This window comes from Coffea arabica, chromosome 8e, assembly GCF_036785885.1.
Source record: "Coffea arabica cultivar ET-39 chromosome 8e, Coffea Arabica ET-39 HiFi, whole genome shotgun sequence".
Taxonomy (NCBI): Eukaryota; Viridiplantae; Streptophyta; class Magnoliopsida; order Gentianales; family Rubiaceae; genus Coffea; species Coffea arabica.
In genome coordinates, this window is record NC_092324.1 from 49434041 (window position 1) to 49453348 (window position 19308).

Here is a 19308-nt window from a genome sequence, read left to right on the forward strand (position 1 = left end):
CTCAGTAGTGACACTAGCTACTGTCCTGAAGCTTTTGGTGTTTTCCATGTCAGTATGATTTTGATAGCATTAACTTGAGGGTTCTTGAGATTTTGAGCAAGAAGATAGGGAAGTTAAGAGTTGCAGATTTAAAAAAAAAAATAACCCTTGAATTAATTCTATTATTGCAACTTGCAAACATAAACTATCAGAACTGTGTAAAACTGCAACAGCGTCAGCTGAATGATCCCTCATCCTTTGGTCCTACAAATATTGCAACTTGCAAAATAAATGTCAGGATTGAACGAGATACTAATCCGGAATACTTGCATAAGAATCTCTTCAGGTGATGAGAAGATTTAAAATCAGGACTGCTTCCTGCATTCCGTATTCCATTGATGTCTGCATCTCTGAAATAGATTATATAATTTGGCCGATCTTAGATGTGCTATTACAGGACTAGGTGACACTACGGTTAGGAAATCTTCTTCCCCTCTGACAAATAGTCTTATTGATAGGTGCTGCAAATCTTCTTCCCCTCTGACAAATAGTCTTATTGATAGGTGCTGCAAATCTTCTTCCCCTCTGACTTTCACATTTCATCCCAGTAGCAAATTGTCCACGTTCCTCGAATTCTTTTGCCTCTTCGAGGTGTTCATGCAAGTAATTAAGTCATAGGATTAGAATAAAATTTACTGATCGACACATGATTATCATTAGCTAGGTTACATAATCTTACTGGAGAATCTGCTTAGTGAACCCTATTTAGGACAAGTACCAGGTAATTAAGTCTCCACCAGATGGACCTTTACATTAGCTGACGGCTTATCACAGTGATTGTAAGGAATCTCTATGATAATATATTAACCAAGGTGTTATATATATTGGAATCCCTAGATCCATGCAGACTGATGCAGTTGAATGTGGTATTATTAATCGGAACCTTTTAAAGCTGATTATCATACATAGCTTTGAGCTGTGAGTGTAAGGACTTATATTGGACCAGCTCTGCGAGGTGACTAATTAACAACTATTATTCCCGTCATTTTCTCCCCTCCATCTTCATGATCATGAACCAAGAACATGTTACACGAGAGCTTTATTTAAATCCTTACCCCATTTTTAGTCACATGAGCGTTGGACAAGTAGCAAGGTGGCCGACAACTGCATAACAAAAGAAATAGCTAGCATCAAGAGTTTATTAGAAAACCTCCGTCAAATCCAAGCTATAAACAACATGTCGGCTTTCGACATCTTAAATTTTTTTGGAGCAATACTAAGTGGTGGTTTTCATTAGTTGATCACCACAAGTTGAAAAAGAAAATTTCAGTTCCTTTGGGACAGGAAAGAGACTTTATAAAGGAACACGTAGTTTGATTTTCGGGTCGTGGCCCTGAACCACTTTAAAGTCCTTGTGGTTCAGGTAATTGGATGTCCTCAAGCTTAAAGTTAAACAATTGCTGGACCACCATCAACATGGTCCTCTTTCTTAAATAATGTTATTCAACCACATTAGGTTATTTTTCCCAAAAAACCCAAAAAAAAACAAAAAGCTAAATTCTTGGTTCTGAAAAGAAAGACAAAAGGGTGCAAATCATGCATCTACTGTTGAAGATTACTTGTCTGAAGGAGTATCTAACTGATTACAATCTCTTCACGGAAGTTCTGTCTATATTAATGCTTGATGTCCTAACTTCTGCCCAGAAAGCAATATATATATATATATATATATATATATATTAATTCATGATTGTATGCTGCTACTTACAATTCTCAACTGATTAAGTGTATTAAGACCCATGTTACACTTGCTAATGCAACACTTCACAATTCTCATCTATGTCTATATCGAATGCAAATGGTGAACTGCAGTGAATGGGTGAATTTGTCAATACATTTGTTTGAATTTGACTTTTTTAATATTGATTGTTAGTTTTAACAGAAAAATTAATGGCGATGCTTTAATCCAAATTATGAGAAAGCTAATATATAGACTTTTAAATTATAGGAGATTATGTGGTAAAGCACTAAATCACAGGAGGGTAAAAAAATAATTTATCCTATATATTAATAATAATAATAATAATATAAAAGTGTGTTAAATGTTTCTTGCTTTTTAGATCTACCTATATTGCCTTTAATTAAAATATGATCTACATATATTACCCCTTACTTAAACTATTAGCCATCCTATCACAGCACTAAAACTAATAGTACGATGGTATAGGTTTACTAATGTCCTATTAAAATAGCAATACTGAGCTTAACTGTAATCCTCACAACTAACACTAATCTCCTATTGACACATTACAATATTAGTTCTCACAAATAACGATCCTCATATAGAAGTGCTTTCATATATTCAACAAAAAAAAAATACAAAATAAAATGTGAGCCTTATTAATTGTTAAACCATGATGAATTTCTTTTCACTGGCTGCCAACCACAAAGTGTTTGTGTCCTTCCTTTGCCTCCTTACCAGGGACGTGAGCCTTTTAAGTGCACCCTTGATCTAATTCACTTGGAAGATTGGTCAATTTTTCTATACAAATCAAACGTTGACTGTTAATTAAAACCATTGATCTCAAATGATTAATCTAAACGTCGGACAGATTAAGTGTCAGACTTCGCTCGTGTGGCATTGGATCTGACTCTTACCTAGTGACATATTTGGCAAGCTTTCACTGTCTGCAACTTGTGTGCCTGACTGGAATTAACATCCAAGGAAAAACTTGACTGCTCTCATATATAATAGATCCACGAAAAAGGAATTTTCAACTCTCATATTAATTTATGTTGACTTGAAAAAGTAATTAACCCATTGTTGCAGCTGTAGCCTATTTGGTCCGTCAGAAGCTTCATCAACCCACACTTTCCGGACTTGACACAAATGTGTGGCGAATCAAAGCAAAAGTCCAAATACCAGAATTGCTGGGCACCGCCCAATCTATTAGTTGGTTCAAGAGTTTCAAGGCCATCAGAGCTGATAGCTGCTTCTTCTCGAAGTTCAACAAAAGATGAATAATACCAAGTATAGCTTTCTCGTTAAGAAATGACATTTTGCTTGTAAGAACTTCCTAATGAGATCATGGCTGATGCCTGGGAGTTGTTGGTTGGTTCACTAGATTCTAACTCTAGTCCAGTTTCGTGGATGTCTACTTTTCCCCTTCAAATTCCTGGCATCAACACATGCTGCTAAGGGGCTTTAACTACTTGGAAACTTCTAAATCTTCAAGTCATCGTGGGATTAGCGAGTCTTTGCATTTCTTTTAACAGGTCATTATGCATGGAATCCGTCAGTTATAAATAAATAAACTTGGTAAAATTAACTGATCAATTACGCAAACGGACCAGTCAATGTTTCACAAAGAAAATCTAACATCAGACTACATTTTACTAATCATTTCATTGTCATGAAAAGAACTTTAGCAATACATTACAAGAATTTCTCTCAATAAAGTCGAAGTCGAAATTTCTAAGGCATTTCGAGGTTTGTCCGCATTGAAGGATACATAAAAGCACAGTTAATCAACGGCATATCTGTCACTCCATGTATATGTACGAGTTATGTTACTATCAAACTCAATCGTTGGGATTTTAGAGTTATGCTCGAGGGATCTGACCCTACTGAAAGGATTCATCGTTTGACAAGTCTATATTGCATGACAACGTACAAATAAATTCGATATTTGAATATTACAAATTAGTACCAAGATTCGAGTTGAATTTCTTATGCTCATTCTTAATTAGCTCAAGTAGTTGAAATGCCATTGTCCTTTGAATTTTACTCGAATTTGTAATTGCTCCTCAAATTTTTTATTATCATTTTATACGTGTTGCTTTGTCATCTATGATTATGTCTAAGGGCCTGTTTGATAACATAAAAAAGTGCTGAATCTGAATTGTCTCAGACATTCAGATGTTTTGAGTGTTTGATAAATGAAAATCTATTTGCTGAACTTGTTAAGCAGTGCTGAAAGTGTGTGTATTTTTTTCAGCACAAGAATCCTAACTGAATGCTTAATTCTGATAAGAATCAATAGAATTACTTCAACTACCTTATCTTATCTACCAAATCTACTCTTGTTTGTTAATTATGTTCAAAATTCTTATCTAATTAAACAACCTAATATTCTCTATCTAACGATTTTTAGTTTCTCTTTTCTCCCTTGTTAATGACTTTCACATCTTCTCCATACTCCTCATATAATATATTTCATCTTTTATATTAATTTGATTTGAAAATAAATATTGTCATTTTCATACCTAACAAATTTAAACTAATTAAATCATAGATTCTATTTCTTTTTTGAATGAAAGGATATAAGGACAAAATTGTCAAATTAAACTTATTAAGCATTCAGCTATAAATATTTATCAAACAGTATAAATAGGTTTAGCATTAAAATTCAGACATTCATATATTTTTTTCAGTGCTTAAAATTCAGCAAATTAATTGTTTCAATATTCAGATTTTAGAATTCAGATTCAGTTTTATCAAACGGAACCTAAGTCCTAATCAAGAATCATACATATATCACTTCCCTCAAAAAAAAAAAAAAAAAAAAACGGAGAGAATGTTACAGTGCTAGCATGAATTGTGAGATTACAGTTCATACACTAATTCGATATTTCTTGTGTGAAGCTTCACTAACTGTTAGACCTTGAATTCAAATGGTTTCACCTGTTGCTACTACGTTTCTATTTGAATGACTGGCCCAAGGCTTGGTCATTGAATTATAGACATGATGAATTCAACAATTTCGTGTTTTCCAAGTGACGGAACATTCAACTCAGTAAATTCTTTTGTTCGAAGCAATGGTAATTAATAAAGTCAAATTATGATTTGCAAAAGCCAAAATGATTTTGGTCCTTTTTTAGTAATTTAAAAAAAAAAGTTGCATTTATGATGGCTTTGGAAGTCGACTTGAGCTATACAAATGGCGGGGGTTGGATCTCTCGACCAAACAAGTTCATTACTATCGTCGTCTATTTCACTCATACATTAAGGGGAAAAGGAGAAGCCCAATTGGGCTATGTAATCAGATAGGAGGTTAGAACTTTTAATTTAAATTGTTTGAAGAGTGGGACTGCAAATAAATTGAATGAAACTGTGTGAAGAGTAGGCTGCAAATGTGGAAAAAAGGCAACTCATACATTATGTGGGAAGGAGGAGTTCGATTACACTGCGTGTGCGAAGAGCATGTGGATGTCAATAAATTGAATCGAGTCGAATTTTAATTTAATTAATTCGAATTCAACTCGATTTTACGACTCATAAAAGCTCCTAGTTCCCACGATCAATACGAATGTGAAGTGTACGCGCAAAATAAATAAAAAGATTCTTGGAATCTTGATAATCACGAGAAGGATACTAATCATGTTCGTGCTTTGACGGAAATCACTTGTGAACTCTTTACCTCGAACTCCGACATTTTCTGCGCGTTCTGCGGACTCGGACGTTTTCCTGACGCGGCTGCCAGAAGTCAAGACTTGGCGGTTACAGTCGCCACCACGTCATCTCCGAGTCAGGACTCACTCGTCCTGTGTACTTTACCCGGTCCCACAACAGCAGTTAGTCCACATCCTAAGTGTGGCCACGTCAGTAAGTCAACGTCGTCGTTTAGACATGATTGGCAATTTGGCAAACATTTTGGCGGGCCCGTAAAATTATTAGCTCCGTCTTTGTCTCTCACGGTCGTGACAGCGAAACCTCGTGGATCCGAGGTGGCAACACTGCCCATGCGTACTCTTTTTTTTTTTTTACTGACGGAGTGGATATTCGGGTCAATCCTTACGGGACCCGACTAATCCCACTCCGACCCGGAGAGGAGGCCCCACTCCATTCGAGCACGGTGACAAGAGGGCTCGAACCCTAGTTGCCCAGGTAAATCCACCATACCCTGAAGAGGGGGGAGCGGACCGCTCGAGCTAACCCTTGAAAGCCCATGTGTACTCGTAGACATGAAGAATGCATGCTATATTTCGTACACCTGTACTTCTATTCACTTGGAAATTAACTAGTACTACTATCTTAGCGAGAATATTTCACATTTATTAAAGTGTAAATTACCTTTTTATCTCCGATGATTTGGTGCTTCATCATATAATCACCTATAGTGTATAAACCTATATATACTTCCCTCATGATTTAAATTAAAGTTTCGTCTTAATTTTTCTATTAAAACTAACAGTCAATGATAAAATGTCAAAGTAAAATTAATAAATTCACCGTTTCACTACTTTTTTTTCCTATTTTTATTTTTTATTTTCTTTCTTTCTTTTTTTCGGAAGGAAAGAGATGATTTTGAAAGCCAATACTTTGGCTTACAAATTCTTAATTTTCTCCAAATAAAAAGAGATGGAAGGAAATAAAAAATAAATAGATAAGAAATAAAAAAGATGGAAGGGAAATATAACACAAATAAATAAGAAACAAAAAATACCTAATCTTTTTTTTACTACAAATATCATTATAGGTTGTTCAAACAAATCTTTAATGGTATTTTTTGTTTCTTATTTATCTATTTTTATTTCAATTTCTTCTTTTTAATGTTTGGAGAGAAAAAAAGAAGTAATGAAAGGGTAAATTTGTCAATTATTAGTTTGACTTGAACTTTTTACTATAGACCATTAGTTTTAACAAAAAACTAAATACGCCACTTTATACCAAATCATAAGGGAGTTATATACAGATTTTTAACCCATAGCGGGGTTATGTGATAAAACATCAAATAACATGAGGGTAAAAGGTAATTTACCCTTTATTAAAGAATCTATTTAATAAGTGTCCATTAAATACTCGTAAAGATGTAGTTCAATTGTTCATATTTTAAAAATATAAAATTAAATAAGAAAAGTTTATAATTGCAAGGGAAGGTAATAATTAGGTGTGTATATGGTAAATTATGTGTGATTTAGGTGTTATAACAACTAACAAGAGTCTATTAGGCACTTGTTAGAAAAACTTTTTAAAATTAAAACCTTAGAAAAACCCTTTTAAGTTAAAACCTCAAGAGTTGTTCAAGTAATCATCAGCCACCAAAAGATGGCATTTTATTGTGGTAAGACTAGAAGTTTGATTTTAACCGTCATAAAAAATCTAGGTAACATACGCAAAGCAAGTTACTAATTCATTTCCACGAGTCTTACGGACTGGTTTGTGAAGATTCCCTAATAGTTCAAATGGCTGGAAAAAGTTCAATCAATTACAGAATAATTCAATCAACTTTTAAGAAAAGAAAAAAATCACTTGAAGGAGATTTGCCTGTGTCATGTTTTATGTTCATCCAAATTAGGTTCTGTTGGTTTTTCATGTGAAAATGAAACATGTTATTTTCTTGCCACATCTATGCTAACGGAAAATGATAAAATAATCGTATTTTTTTTCCATGGTTTGTTTTCTTGTCATCTCAATTATGCAAGTCTGCTAAATAATACGACAATTTGTTCATAATTGAACCCGAAATAGTCGCTGGCCTCAATCTTGATGGCAGTATACTGTTCTTACTTCCATTATTGATCAAGGTACCCATCTATATGGATCAACAATTTTCAAGCATTATTGACAACTTGTAGTTTGCCCATTAAAACTTACACAGCGTAAGAATTTAGAATGCAAGTGTGTGGATTTAGGCTTTTTTTTACTTGAAATAAATGCTTGCAGTCAATTACTACACCCAAATGCTTTTCCATGAAAGTAGTTTTTTTTTTTTTTTTAAATCAAGAACAAGAATATCATAAGTGCAGTTATGACTCCCAGCCTTTTCTTCATCAAATCAGCTTCCTCCAAGCTGTTCAAATAAATCAGAATCAGCAACTAAAAGCTTTTACACCTTTTGGGTCATAAAATTCAGAATTAATATCAAACTGACAAATTGGACACGGTGCAAATAGTCATTCTTGAATTGGCTGTGGGAAAACATTTTGGTGAAATCAATTTGAAATGTGTATGCAAATTCCGTGAGCATGATAAAAGCGTGTTTTCAATTGACCCTACGTTTTTCTTTCCCTCACAAGATTTAAAGCATTCTTAGATGCCAAATCTCAAAGGCTTTAGGGTTTTCTATCTTCTCTTATAAACATTTTCTTCATGATTTCCATGAGAAAACAAAGAAACTTTATTTCCATTGTATGCTCCACAGTTCTCTCGTATATGCTCTAGCAATTATTATGTTCGACGCCACATGCAAATCGTGTCAATAATTGATCGTACTTATGCAATATGGAAAAGAGAAACGATAAAGAAAAGGAACATTAATCTTCAACTTGCAGGGACAAGTCAAATCAAAGAAACAAATTAAGCAAACAGGAAAAGAAATAGTGTGAAGAAAATGAAGACATAAATTGATGGAAACTGAAAAGCATCTCAGTTAAGAACTTATTTAGTATTAGCTGAATGTTTGGTTGGCAAACCTTTTCTTTTGTACAGCAGATCAAATATGAAGCAAAAACAACGTCTACCAACCAAGTCATATTTCAAACCAAAAGGAAAACGACATTAACTAATAGGGGTTTATATCTACATGTCTGACTTAATTGCAAAACCTTAGCTCTAGCTGTTAGTTGATATGAACTGCAAATGCAGTACTAATTGCTTATTTGCGGTCCACTTTAGCTTAATATGCACAGTACTATTTCTTAAGGCTTAGATTCTCAAAGTTAGATCTTGGTAATTTATTCATGACTAAAGTTGTAACTGGTCAAATTCTTATTAATTAAACATCTGTTTTTGCATTTAGTTATTCACTCACCCTAATCGTGTACGTTATCTAAACTTATGTAATTGGTTTACAGAATTCTAGTTCATCACATCTATGTTTTTGCATACGTCTTTTCTTTTTTTTTTTTAATCTATTGTTACCGTTCTATATCTACTCCTACTCGTAATTTAGCCTATACTAAAGGGGTGATCCGACGAGGTCATGGGAAATCGACGGGAACTGAACCACTATCGATCTAAGCAAAACCACACTAAGTGACAACTTTTTGATGCAAGACAAGATTTGAACCCTTGACCTCCAATCTCACAATAAATGTAGTGGCCAACTCCTACAAAGGAAGTTGGTTTTTTGCACACGTCTATTCATCAATCCCTTTTTGACTTCTGCTGGCTAGATGATTAATAATTTTACTCAATATTTCATTAAATAATATCTTATATAACACGGGTTTCTCTTACGGTGTATTTAACAAGATGATTAACTTTTGGACTTTCACATGCACCTCTCCTCATTCCACATTGTTCAAGCTAGCGTTCCCTTTAGTTAGTCAAAAGCGAAATGGTGAAGAAGTTAAAAAAAAATCTGAAACCGTCCTGTTTTTGGTGTTATTTAGCAGTGGTCCATACCCTGATATGCAGGAAGATGTAAAATGTCTTGGCAGGCGCCATTTGAAACTTCTCTCGATCGTTTCCCATTTTATACCAAATTATTCTTGTAACTACCACCGCCTTCTTCTTCTTCTTACATATTTGTTTACCCAATGGGAACCTTAATTTAGCCAACGGCGGTTTGACTGGTTCCACCAACCACTGAACTTTCTTCCATTCACATGGCTAGGCTATAAGTTCTAGTTTTTTTCACCTAACATAACATGTTCCTGGCCCCTGGGAATATACCATAACATGGTCCTAGCCCCTAGGAAAAAACTCTGAACTGAAGTGAAGGCCATTCCGATACTAAGATCATCTTCCCGCGGCCCCTTTTTCTTTTGTCCGATAGAGTATAGTATTACTATTCAGTATTCACAATAATGGGATGAATACAATTAAATTACGAACAATTGAGCAATACATAAGTAGCTCACATAATAACACCACGCAAATGATGGGAACAATAAATTACATATATGTTTACAACTCATACAAGAAACCCTAGCACACATAATGGAAGAAAACCTCATATGGTACGTAATTTGAACTCCTAACATTGGCAGGAGTGCACAAAGGTGACTCTTGGCCAACTAGGCTAACTAGCTAGTTTCTTAACTGCTCTTCATTCCCCAGCTTTTTAGAAGGAAAAAAGAAATACCACGCATTCTTTTTGTTCCTTCAAACAAGAAAAGAAGAAAGAAAGAGTTTCAATTGATTGATTTGGTAACAAAAACCCATGCAACTTTGCCACTGCAACCCTCAACTCAACAAAAGCTTTTCTTCTATTGGTCTGTAGGTGCGGGTTAGTTAGTAGACCTTGTACGCGATTATCATAATATATAAGAAGATTCATACGTGATTCCCTAAAAAGAAACCGCCCATGTTTTCCTTTTTATGGCCTAGTTACCTTTCTTCGGAGACCTGACCCCCCCAGTAGTATTAGATTATGTGCGAGTATCATTCATCAATGGCAGTCTTTAAGTCTTTAATTAATCTACCCTTTCGGTGGAAAAAAGTATTAAAGCTCGTACGAGTTTCTTTTTTTTTTACTTTTATAAAAAAATTTATTATAACGATGTGATATACGTGAAATAAAAATATAATTCAGAAATGTATTTATCAAAAATGTAAAATTTTTTTGAGAAAAAATGATTGTCCAAACAAGATCGACACTTGGAAGGAAACAAGGCATCACCTCGGTCACGTGATTGGCACACGTGAATCAAGAGAGCTATTGTAGAAAAAGTAAAAGAATCACTGATTTTACGTGACAGCCCTTACCCGAAAAACACCCAAAAGAAGGAAAAGAAAAATTTTTTAAAAAATGCAGGACTATGCCTGGGTCATCACTTTCACACGTGTCAAATGAAGAAGGTGATTGCCACGTGAGATGTCTAGGGTACATGTGAAGAGTGCCACGTCATCCAGATGAGTGGGCCACAACACTTATGAATACTCTACGCCTATGGATAGACGTATACGCTTTCACAAATCCGTAACCGACGAATCTACTCTTCCTTCTTTAATTGTATATCATACGTATATCAACCAAAAAAAAAATTATTTTTACCTCAATTTGATCTTGTTTGTCAACGTTTTCTTTCACATCAATACCCTGAGTAGATCAAGTAATTGCAAATACAAAATATTCACACAACCAACGACCTTTTACTTTTCTGCTCTTTTACTGGTTGTAGATGTGAAAGCTTTGAAAAATTGGGCAAGAGATATTAACGGACAACTGTAAAATAATTGGGAATGAAAATGAAGCTCACTCGCATCCTCGTATGACGTTACTATTGCACTCAATAGTCATCTAATATAAAAACAACTGAATATGCGGGCAGCCGTCCCAAACAATTTGCGGTCCGGATTCAATTATTAGTACACATTTTAAAAGTATACGATTGAGATCACGACACGTAATTTTGACATAACTGACATGTATAACTTTACATGAATAGTAACGGTTACAACATAACGAATGCATATAATTTTACATGAATAATAGCTAATTATAATGTAACTGCTACAAACGTATACACTTTATATGAATAGTAGCTAATTATGATGTAACCGTTACAAAACTGTACAAATGATTTGTGATGAATTATAACATGTTCAAAAAGTGTTACACAATTTACAAACGGTTGTAATCAAAGTAAAAAAAGATTGAAGAATGAGACCCCGAGAGATTAAAAAAACCAAATTTCCTCCCACAAAACAAAGAAAGAAAAACCACAAAAAAGAATACCCTTGTTTTCTGCTATTATTCTCTAGTAGTGAATAATTTTGATTACCTACAAATAATTAGAGATGAAACACGATAATAACGAACCATTCTAATAATTAGAATTGCTCTTCTAAACAGAATAATTTGCTATAAGTAAGCATTCTGCTTGAATTCCTCACTTCCATTAGAAGATAGATTTACAAAATTCTCACTTCTTTGTTGAGCTTGACATCCTATGGGAGTAAGTACTGGAGCTATTGCTTCATAATTTAATTTTTCCTTCAATTTGTAAGACTTGTTAATTCAACCTAAATGTTTCACGCAAATTTGTAAGCACTTGAAGATTTTCAAGGGATCTAAATGTATCGTTTGAATAATAAGAATCATGTAGTATTAGGGAAAAATGTTAAATTTAATTTAACTAAAATTTTTAGTTATAGATATTCGACAAATTAGTTGATGACACAAAATGTACTTGAGATTGTTTGTTATCTTTCCCTCTTTTGTTAGAATTACGAATTGAGATTAAAGTCATTATACTATCAACTTTTTCTAAGAATCAAATAAAGCCCCTACTGTCTTCTTTGGTCTTATACTCTCATTTTCCTATCCAATAATTAAAAAAAGATAGAAAAAGTAAAAGAAAAGAAGAACCTCACAACATTGTCCTGCTTGCAAAATACGGCAAAAAGTAAATTTTAATTCAACGGTGTGTGAAAAGTGAATGAGTTTTTTAGTTCAAGGGGTGTGAGTAATTAGGGGAAGAAAGGAAGGTGAAATTGGTCAAGGAGAGAGGAAGTGGGGAAAGGAGGGACCGTGTGTTTTGTTTCCTGAATCAACAACCGGAGCAGAAGATTACCTTGTTTGGCACGTCTTTTTGAGTTTTCTTGGGGGCCATCAAACGCTATAAATACCCCAGCCTTTCCGCTTCCATTTTCCTTCCTCTTTCTCTCCTTCTCTCTCAATATCTATCTCCCTACCTCTCCCTCTCTCTCCTCTTCTCTTATTTTCTGTTACACAATTCACGACTCTCCCTTCTTCTACCCCTAGGGTTTTGCTTGTCCCTCTACCTGCCTGCCTGCCCTTTTATTCAAGGTACTACATTCATTTCCCTCCTCTCCTGTTACTTTTTTTTTTTCCAACAAAAGTTGGACTTTTTTTTTAAAATTTTTTGTGATCATTTTGAATCAAACCCATATTTCACATCCTGGTGGCTCCCTCTTCTTGCTAATTTCCAATAAAGATTTCAACTTTGTTGGACCCTCTTTGAACAGGTAAAGGATAAAACTTTTTGCTTCATCTTTTCTTTCTCTCTTTCATTATCATTTTTTTTTATAATGAAAGCATGATTGTATTTTTGGTTACATGAGATAATGCTGTTTGATCAAGCCCAAAAATTTCAGCTTTCTTGGGTTTTCCCCATTTTCTTGGTCATGTTTATTATTCTCACGACAATGACAAATGCAAAGTTGCAAACTTTTTGGCTTTTTCTTGCTGGGATTGTTTTCAAAAACCTTAATTTTCTACGAGATTGGTATGAGAAGTTTCCTGGGTGGCATACTTTTATGAGTCATAGGTCTCTGAGTTTCAAGAAATGCCTATATGGACGTGCGGATTAGTGTTTGATACTTTATGGTTTTGTCGTGCGTTTATATTGATGGTGACAGCACATTTGTTTAGTTGATGCCTGTTGTTTGTATCGTAGATATGATATTTTGTCGGTTGCTCTATGATGTTGAAAATTGATTATTTGTCTAAGAGTTATCTGTGGTGAAACAGAAACAATTTTTAACGTCTTTTGCTGTTATAATCCAGCTGCTTCTTTATCTAGTTATTAAGCCTAATAATAGCATTCAGATTTCATATTTAACCGTCTCTTAAGAGGGTTCAAACGGTGCTTGGAAGTTTATTAGCCCAATATCGTTTTCATGTAGCACTGCATTTGATGAATTGGGAAAGCTTTTCCTGCTTTGTCGGATACCAGTAAATCGTGTTATATTGTTTTAAACTTAGTGGATAGATTAGAATTGCACATGGTCTGTTTTGTACCATTTATATTGATTTTTTTTTTAAATTAAAAAAAAATGGACAACTTTCTTTGCACCCAAAAAAAAAAGGACCATGGTTTTGCCCAGAGTCCTTCCTGTTATCAGGATTTGTCTGGTCTAAGTGATTTTTCATTTGAGAAATTTGATGTGAACAGTTGAGTGCTGTGTCGTTACAAATTAAACCAGTGACCAGTCTAACTATTCTTTTAGTCTCTTGACAAGAGCCTCCAAGTGGCTTCAAGCTTTAGGCCAATCTTACTGTCTACAATCTATGATTTCTTTCTCTCTCTCTCTCATGCGAGGATGGTGAGGTTGTAAGTTGTAGAGTCAGTTTTGATGGTTGAGTTGTCACATCCTTTGAGCTACAGGTGGCAATGCTCGAAATTATTGTGGGTTCTTAAGTTAAAAAAGGATCTTTTTTAACTTTTGTTTTTGAGGCACTGTATCAACATGTTTTAATTAGGATGTTGGATCTGCAAGAGAAATGCATTTACTTTCAAAGCAACGATGGAAAGTTGACTAAAATTTGGAAGAAAAGAAATGGTAGTAATATGTTTTATTGTTGGATCAGTGAGTATATTCATGAATAAGAAATTCTAGTTTGTGATTATTCGTAGGATGCTCACGCCGTTTTGGCAAAAGTACATGGTCCTTGTGTTTCTAAAAGTAGTCTATTCAAGATTGAATTTGGCAAGTGAAAAATAGTTTAAGTATACTCACCAACCCTGGATGAAAAGAACAGACAAATAGAAGGAGAAGGTTTTGTCCTGTAGTTTTGTAAAGTCAGTTGCAACTTTACATGTTTATTGCTTTTCTTTATCTGGAGGATTAACAGTCTTCAACAAATTTTTCCTTTTTTTTTTCATTTAATGGAGAGGAAAGGGAGCAGTAGATAATGATATGGACTTTTTCCCAGAAGCAAAAGGATGAGCGCAGACTTTAAAAACAAGCATATGAAGATGTTTGAATCGCCCATGAATAGTTTGAATTGTGACCATGTCTGTAAAAGATTGTTTATTAGAGTTTATTTTTCCAGGGTGATAGGTAAAAATGATTGATTGAATTTTAAAAAGAGTTACTACCAGTTAATAAATTGTCCAGTTTCATCACCTTAAAGATTGTCAAAATGGGACTTTTTTTTGGGACTTCATTGGGTTTGATGTGAAATTAAGGCAAAACATCTCTTCTGATGGTTTATCTTCCTTTATGTTTCCAACAGTGCAACTTTTTCTTTCTTGTCTTGTTGTGTTTGTTTTGAGGTGAAAGATTATCTTCTCTATGGCTGTTTCTAAATGAAGCTCTAACTTTAAAAAAAATGGCATATACATCGGTATAATGGTTAATCACTTCTGCCCTTTTCTTTCTCCAGTTTTTTGTCTTTTCTTTTCTTAAGTTTTTTTGGGGCCCCGGGTGGTGGGGGGGGGGGGGAAATGGTTGAGGGTGAATGAAGTATAACTTGATGGTTGTGGTTGAATATTATATATTTATGGCTGTCTCTGATGGTCACCTTCTTACTGCTGAGCATCTGTACTCAGATTTGAGCTGGTATATTTGTATATTAAATTTTTTGAGCTGCAACCACAAGCTGACTATATTCATGGTACTAATTAGTAGTAGAACATTTTTCCTTTCAGTTTACAATGGGCAGACTGATTTTCCTTCTTCCTCCTAGAAAATTCCTCATTGCTCCTTTTTGTTTGGTGAGTGTGTGTGTGATATGTTGTTTTAGTTTGGTGTTATTTCTGGAGAGAACTACCTGAAGAGCTTTGTGCTTCATCTTGCCTGATGGACTGTCGAATTATGTTTTTAGTCCGTTCACTTAGTTGCTTGAGACATGCTGGTGTTTGGACACTGGTTTTCCTGTTTGCATACTGGTACATCTTGTCACCTTCAACGCTTCTGTATAGTGCACATACAGTCCTTACCCTATTTTGTGATGATATTACATAAGAAAATTGTTATGTTCTCTGGCAGCAATTCAAACTTGTACTATCTTTTTCATATTTTTGGTAGTCCTTAAGATAGCAGTTGAATTTTATATTTTTTGGTTTCCAGTAGTTTTCACTCTGTCATGGTGCTGCCCTGCTTTGCTGTTTTTTGTATAAGTAATCACATGAATTGCTAGACTAAGCATATTGATCATGTTCCAGGTAAAGGAGGTCAATTTGTTGGTTTTCAACGCTAACAGCAATTTTGTATCTCAAAGTTGTGGATCAAAATGCTTTATTTCCGGATGTAAATGCATTTTAGCCCTGGAAATGAGGTATTATACTTCTTGGTATATGTTTCACTGGAATTAGCTTATAAGTTTGCAATTGTGGAACTGAATGCTTTAGCTTGCTCTTCTACTCTGATGTCTCCTCAGATTTCAGGAAGCCTGTGCTTGATGGACTGCTTACGCAGTAGCAGTGACAAGAAGACATTGAAGCGGTGGTTTTTCATTGATAAGAGAGTTGGATAAAAGGTTACTAATTTTGGTGGTTTAGGATAGTACACTTAATTTCTAGCTGCAAAACCTTGACAGTTTTCTGAATTGACGATGGACTTGAAGTCTTCAAAAGCTTCTCCTGTTCTTACTGATCCTGTTCCCATAGACAAGTCTAGATTGGGTATCCGAGGTGTCTTGCCTTATGCTCAATCAGGACCATCATTCTCAACTAGTGTGCTAGCCATCCCGAGAAGGAAGCCAGGAAAGCTTGATGATGTTCGTTCTAATGGTTGGCTAGATGCCATGAAATCTTCTTCACCCCCTCGGAAAAAGATTATGAAGGATGTTAATGTGGAGGTTGTTTTGGATGATGGTGATGCAGCTTATGATTCCTGGATGGTATGTTAGAGTAATACACAACAAACACATTGATTATCAGTGTATTGCTTACATCACCATACTTATCTTTGCCTTTTCTTTTGTAGAGCAAGTATCCATCAGCGCTCAAGTCCTTTGGAAAAATTATGAATTCTGCAAAGAATAGGAGGATAGTCATATTTTTAGATTATGATGGAACCCTTTCTCCAATTGTGGATGACCCTGATCGTGCTTTTATGTCTGCTGATGTAAGTAACCATTTTACCAATCTTTGAAGGTTGATAGTGCCCTTCATGCATCTCTTTCCATGTTGTGATGGTGACAACCTCATATGTTTCAGATGCGTTCAGCTGTTAAAAGTGTTGCAACGTATTTCCCTACAGCCATTATCAGTGGAAGAAGCCGTGACAAGGTAGGTAGAGGAATTGCTAGTTCCTCTTTAATTGAAGTCTAGCTTCTCTCTCTCTCTCTCTGTTTCTTTTCTTTTTTTATTTGTTTTTTTTTTTTTTGAGGGGGTGGGGGGAGGGGATTGAGGGGCGGTTCTTTTTCTGTTATTTGATTTGGCTATTTTACACATATGCCTGTGGACTGATTGATACCTTTCTTGTCTTCCACCTAATTTCCAGGTTTATGAATTGGTAGGACTAACAGAACTTTATTATGCTGGTAGTCATGGCATGGACATCATGCTCCCAGACAGAGATACAGAGCCCACTAACCACTCTGGTTGTATTAAATCGACTGACCTGCTGGTACTAAGCAAAAGCCTTCTAAACGTCCCAAGCAATCCCATTTCTGGTTCAGTATAAATGTTTGTCATATCTTTTGACCAAACATTTTCAATTTGTTTCAGGACAAGGAGGTTAATCTCTTCCAGCCTGCAAGTGAATTTCTACCCATGATTGATGAGGTGCATAATTGTTTGCCACTCACACATGTTCATTGCACAGTGTACTTGGTTTATTATGATGGTCAAGTAATTCTTTGATCTTTCTTTTTCCAGGTTTTTAGAACCCTTGTCGAGAATACTAAAGATATTAAAGGTGCAAAAGTTGAGAACCACAAGTTCTGCACCTCTGTACATTACCGCAACGTAGATGAGAAGGTTAGTGTTCCAAACTAGCTGCTTGTTTGATCAAGTACTCTCTAAGCGCATCTTCCTGATTGCCTTAAAAGTATTTTCTTGCATTTTGGTTCCAGAGTTGGCCTATCATTGCACAACGGGTGCATGATATCCTCAACAGTTACCCTAGATTACGACTAACTCATGGACGGAAGGTATGGTAGCTACAATTTATTACTTCAAAGGTGGCAAGTATGCCATGTTTCTTTATAGTTGGCAAATGTGATTTTTAATCTCAGAATTTCTATTTTATTCTCATGCTCAAGGTTTTAGAGGTTCGTCCAGTGATTGACTGGGATAAAGGGAAAGCAGTTGAGTTTCTTCTTGAATCTTTGGGTTAGTAGCTCCATCCTGATAGATTTGAGGCCTTCTCATGTCAGCAATTTTGAGTATTCCTTACCTGTTTTCTGAACCAAACATTTTGCAGGGCTTAGTAATAGTCCTGATGTGCTTTCCATCTATATTGGGGATGATAGAACGGATGAAGATGCTTTCAAGGTAAATGCAACATTAATCCTATAATCGCTAACTCAATTAGTTTTTGTGCTCTTGAAAACTATAGTGATCAATTTGACCGCCTGAACTCGTCTAAGCAACTAATTGCCTGCTGTAGGCTTTGCGATCTGAAAGCCGAGGATATGGAATCATAGTATCTGCAGTTCCTAAAGAAACCAACGCTTTCTTTTCACTCAGGGATCCTTCAGAGGTTTGGATTTGGTTTTATCCTGTAATTTCTAATTTCAGTCTCATTATTAGAAATCCAAATCCAGAAACTTAGCTTTGCAAGTCGTGCAGGTGAAAAAGTTCCTCGAGGCTCTTGTGAGAATGAAGGAACAGGGTGATCTATAAATAAAGATCTACATTAGAATGGATTCATGAAGTAGGTTATTCAAAGTCTCTGTCAAGCATCTTAAGAGAAGCTACAGGAACAAGGATTTTATTTAGGTTCTCAGTAATCATTATTTGAATCATTGATTGTCTTGGAATTTTGCCATGCATCCTGTAAAGCTTGAAGTTTTTCCTATTTCGATATTGGTTCTGTTCAGAAACAAAGGGACCATGCCCCTCCTCCAAAGAGTTATTTCTGTTTTGTTTCTTTGGTTGTGAAATCTTATCCTGTTGATTAGAGTGGAAACTTACGCGGATGTTCGGAATCAATACCTAAAGATTTTGTTATTCTTTTCTTAGCTCTCTGTGGCATGTCAATGTGAACTCTCAATCTCTGTTCTGCTCATTTTCTTGTGGACATTTCTCCCCCTTGGTGCAATGCCACACAGTTTCTGGTTGCCCTACATTAGCCTATCTATGGGAGTTTAGGACATCAAAGAGAAGAATTAGCCCTGGTTTGAACTCGAAATGTACAAATGCAATTTTAAGAAACACTCGGTATGTAAGATAAAAAAAAGTAATTGATAAATATGTTTAGAAAATATTTCAAAAACTTTCCAAGAAAATGCGCAATTCAAACGGGGCCTAAAACTTTTTTTTTCCTTCAATTTTTTGCTTAGTATGATGAGTGGACTTAATTTTTTTTTCTTCAAGTTAGTTTGCCCCACTCTCATTCCCCCTAAATTTTGATTATATTCCCTCTAATTTCACAATTGTCCCCCCAAAATTGTTGAAATCTTTTCTAATTGTTCTCTCCATTTTCACAGTAGCGAAACTTAAACTAAAATATATTATATGATGCTTTCTATTAAATGTAAATTGTTTTTGTTGTAAATAAATGCATTTATTAATATTTAA

At 35.0% G+C, this 19308-nt stretch overlaps 1 protein-coding gene across 2 annotated transcripts; it reads left to right on the forward strand.

Moving 5' to 3' along the window:
• Window positions 1-12504: 12504 nt before the first annotated feature.
• On the forward strand, window positions 12505-18749 carry LOC113703079 (probable trehalose-phosphate phosphatase F). 2 transcript variants are annotated; one of them, XM_027224304.2, is made up of 14 exons: window positions 12505-12680; window positions 12829-12859; window positions 15784-15896; window positions 15999-16460; window positions 16547-16687; window positions 16780-16851; window positions 17066-17191; window positions 17293-17349; window positions 17443-17544; window positions 17640-17717; window positions 17829-17898; window positions 17990-18060; window positions 18176-18268; window positions 18358-18749. In XM_027224304.2, the coding sequence occupies exons 4-14, from the start codon at window positions 16173-16175 to the stop codon at window positions 18409-18411; spliced, it is 1152 nt and encodes a 383-aa protein (XP_027080105.2). In that variant the 5' UTR covers window positions 12505-12680; window positions 12829-12859; window positions 15784-15896; window positions 15999-16172; the 3' UTR covers window positions 18412-18749. The 2 variants fall into 2 exon arrangements, with proteins under 2 accessions (XP_027080105.2, XP_071918297.1); XM_072062196.1 differs by having other exon boundaries at window positions 16006-16460.
• The last annotated feature ends 559 nt before the right edge of the window (window positions 18750-19308 follow it).

Excerpts from the sequence above, each read along its gene's own strand:
- LOC113703079 (XM_027224304.2), top strand. The coding sequence starts at position 16,173 with ATGGACTTGAAGTCTTCAAAAGCTTCTCCTGTTCTTACTGATCCTGTT. Across the intron at positions 17,192-17,292 it reads TTAAATCGACTGACCTGCTG|GACAAGGAGGTTAATCTCTT; the intron begins GTACTAAGCAAA and ends AATTTGTTTCAG. Across the intron at positions 17,899-17,989 it reads GTTTCTTCTTGAATCTTTGG|GGCTTAGTAATAGTCCTGAT; the intron begins GTTAGTAGCTCC and ends AACATTTTGCAG.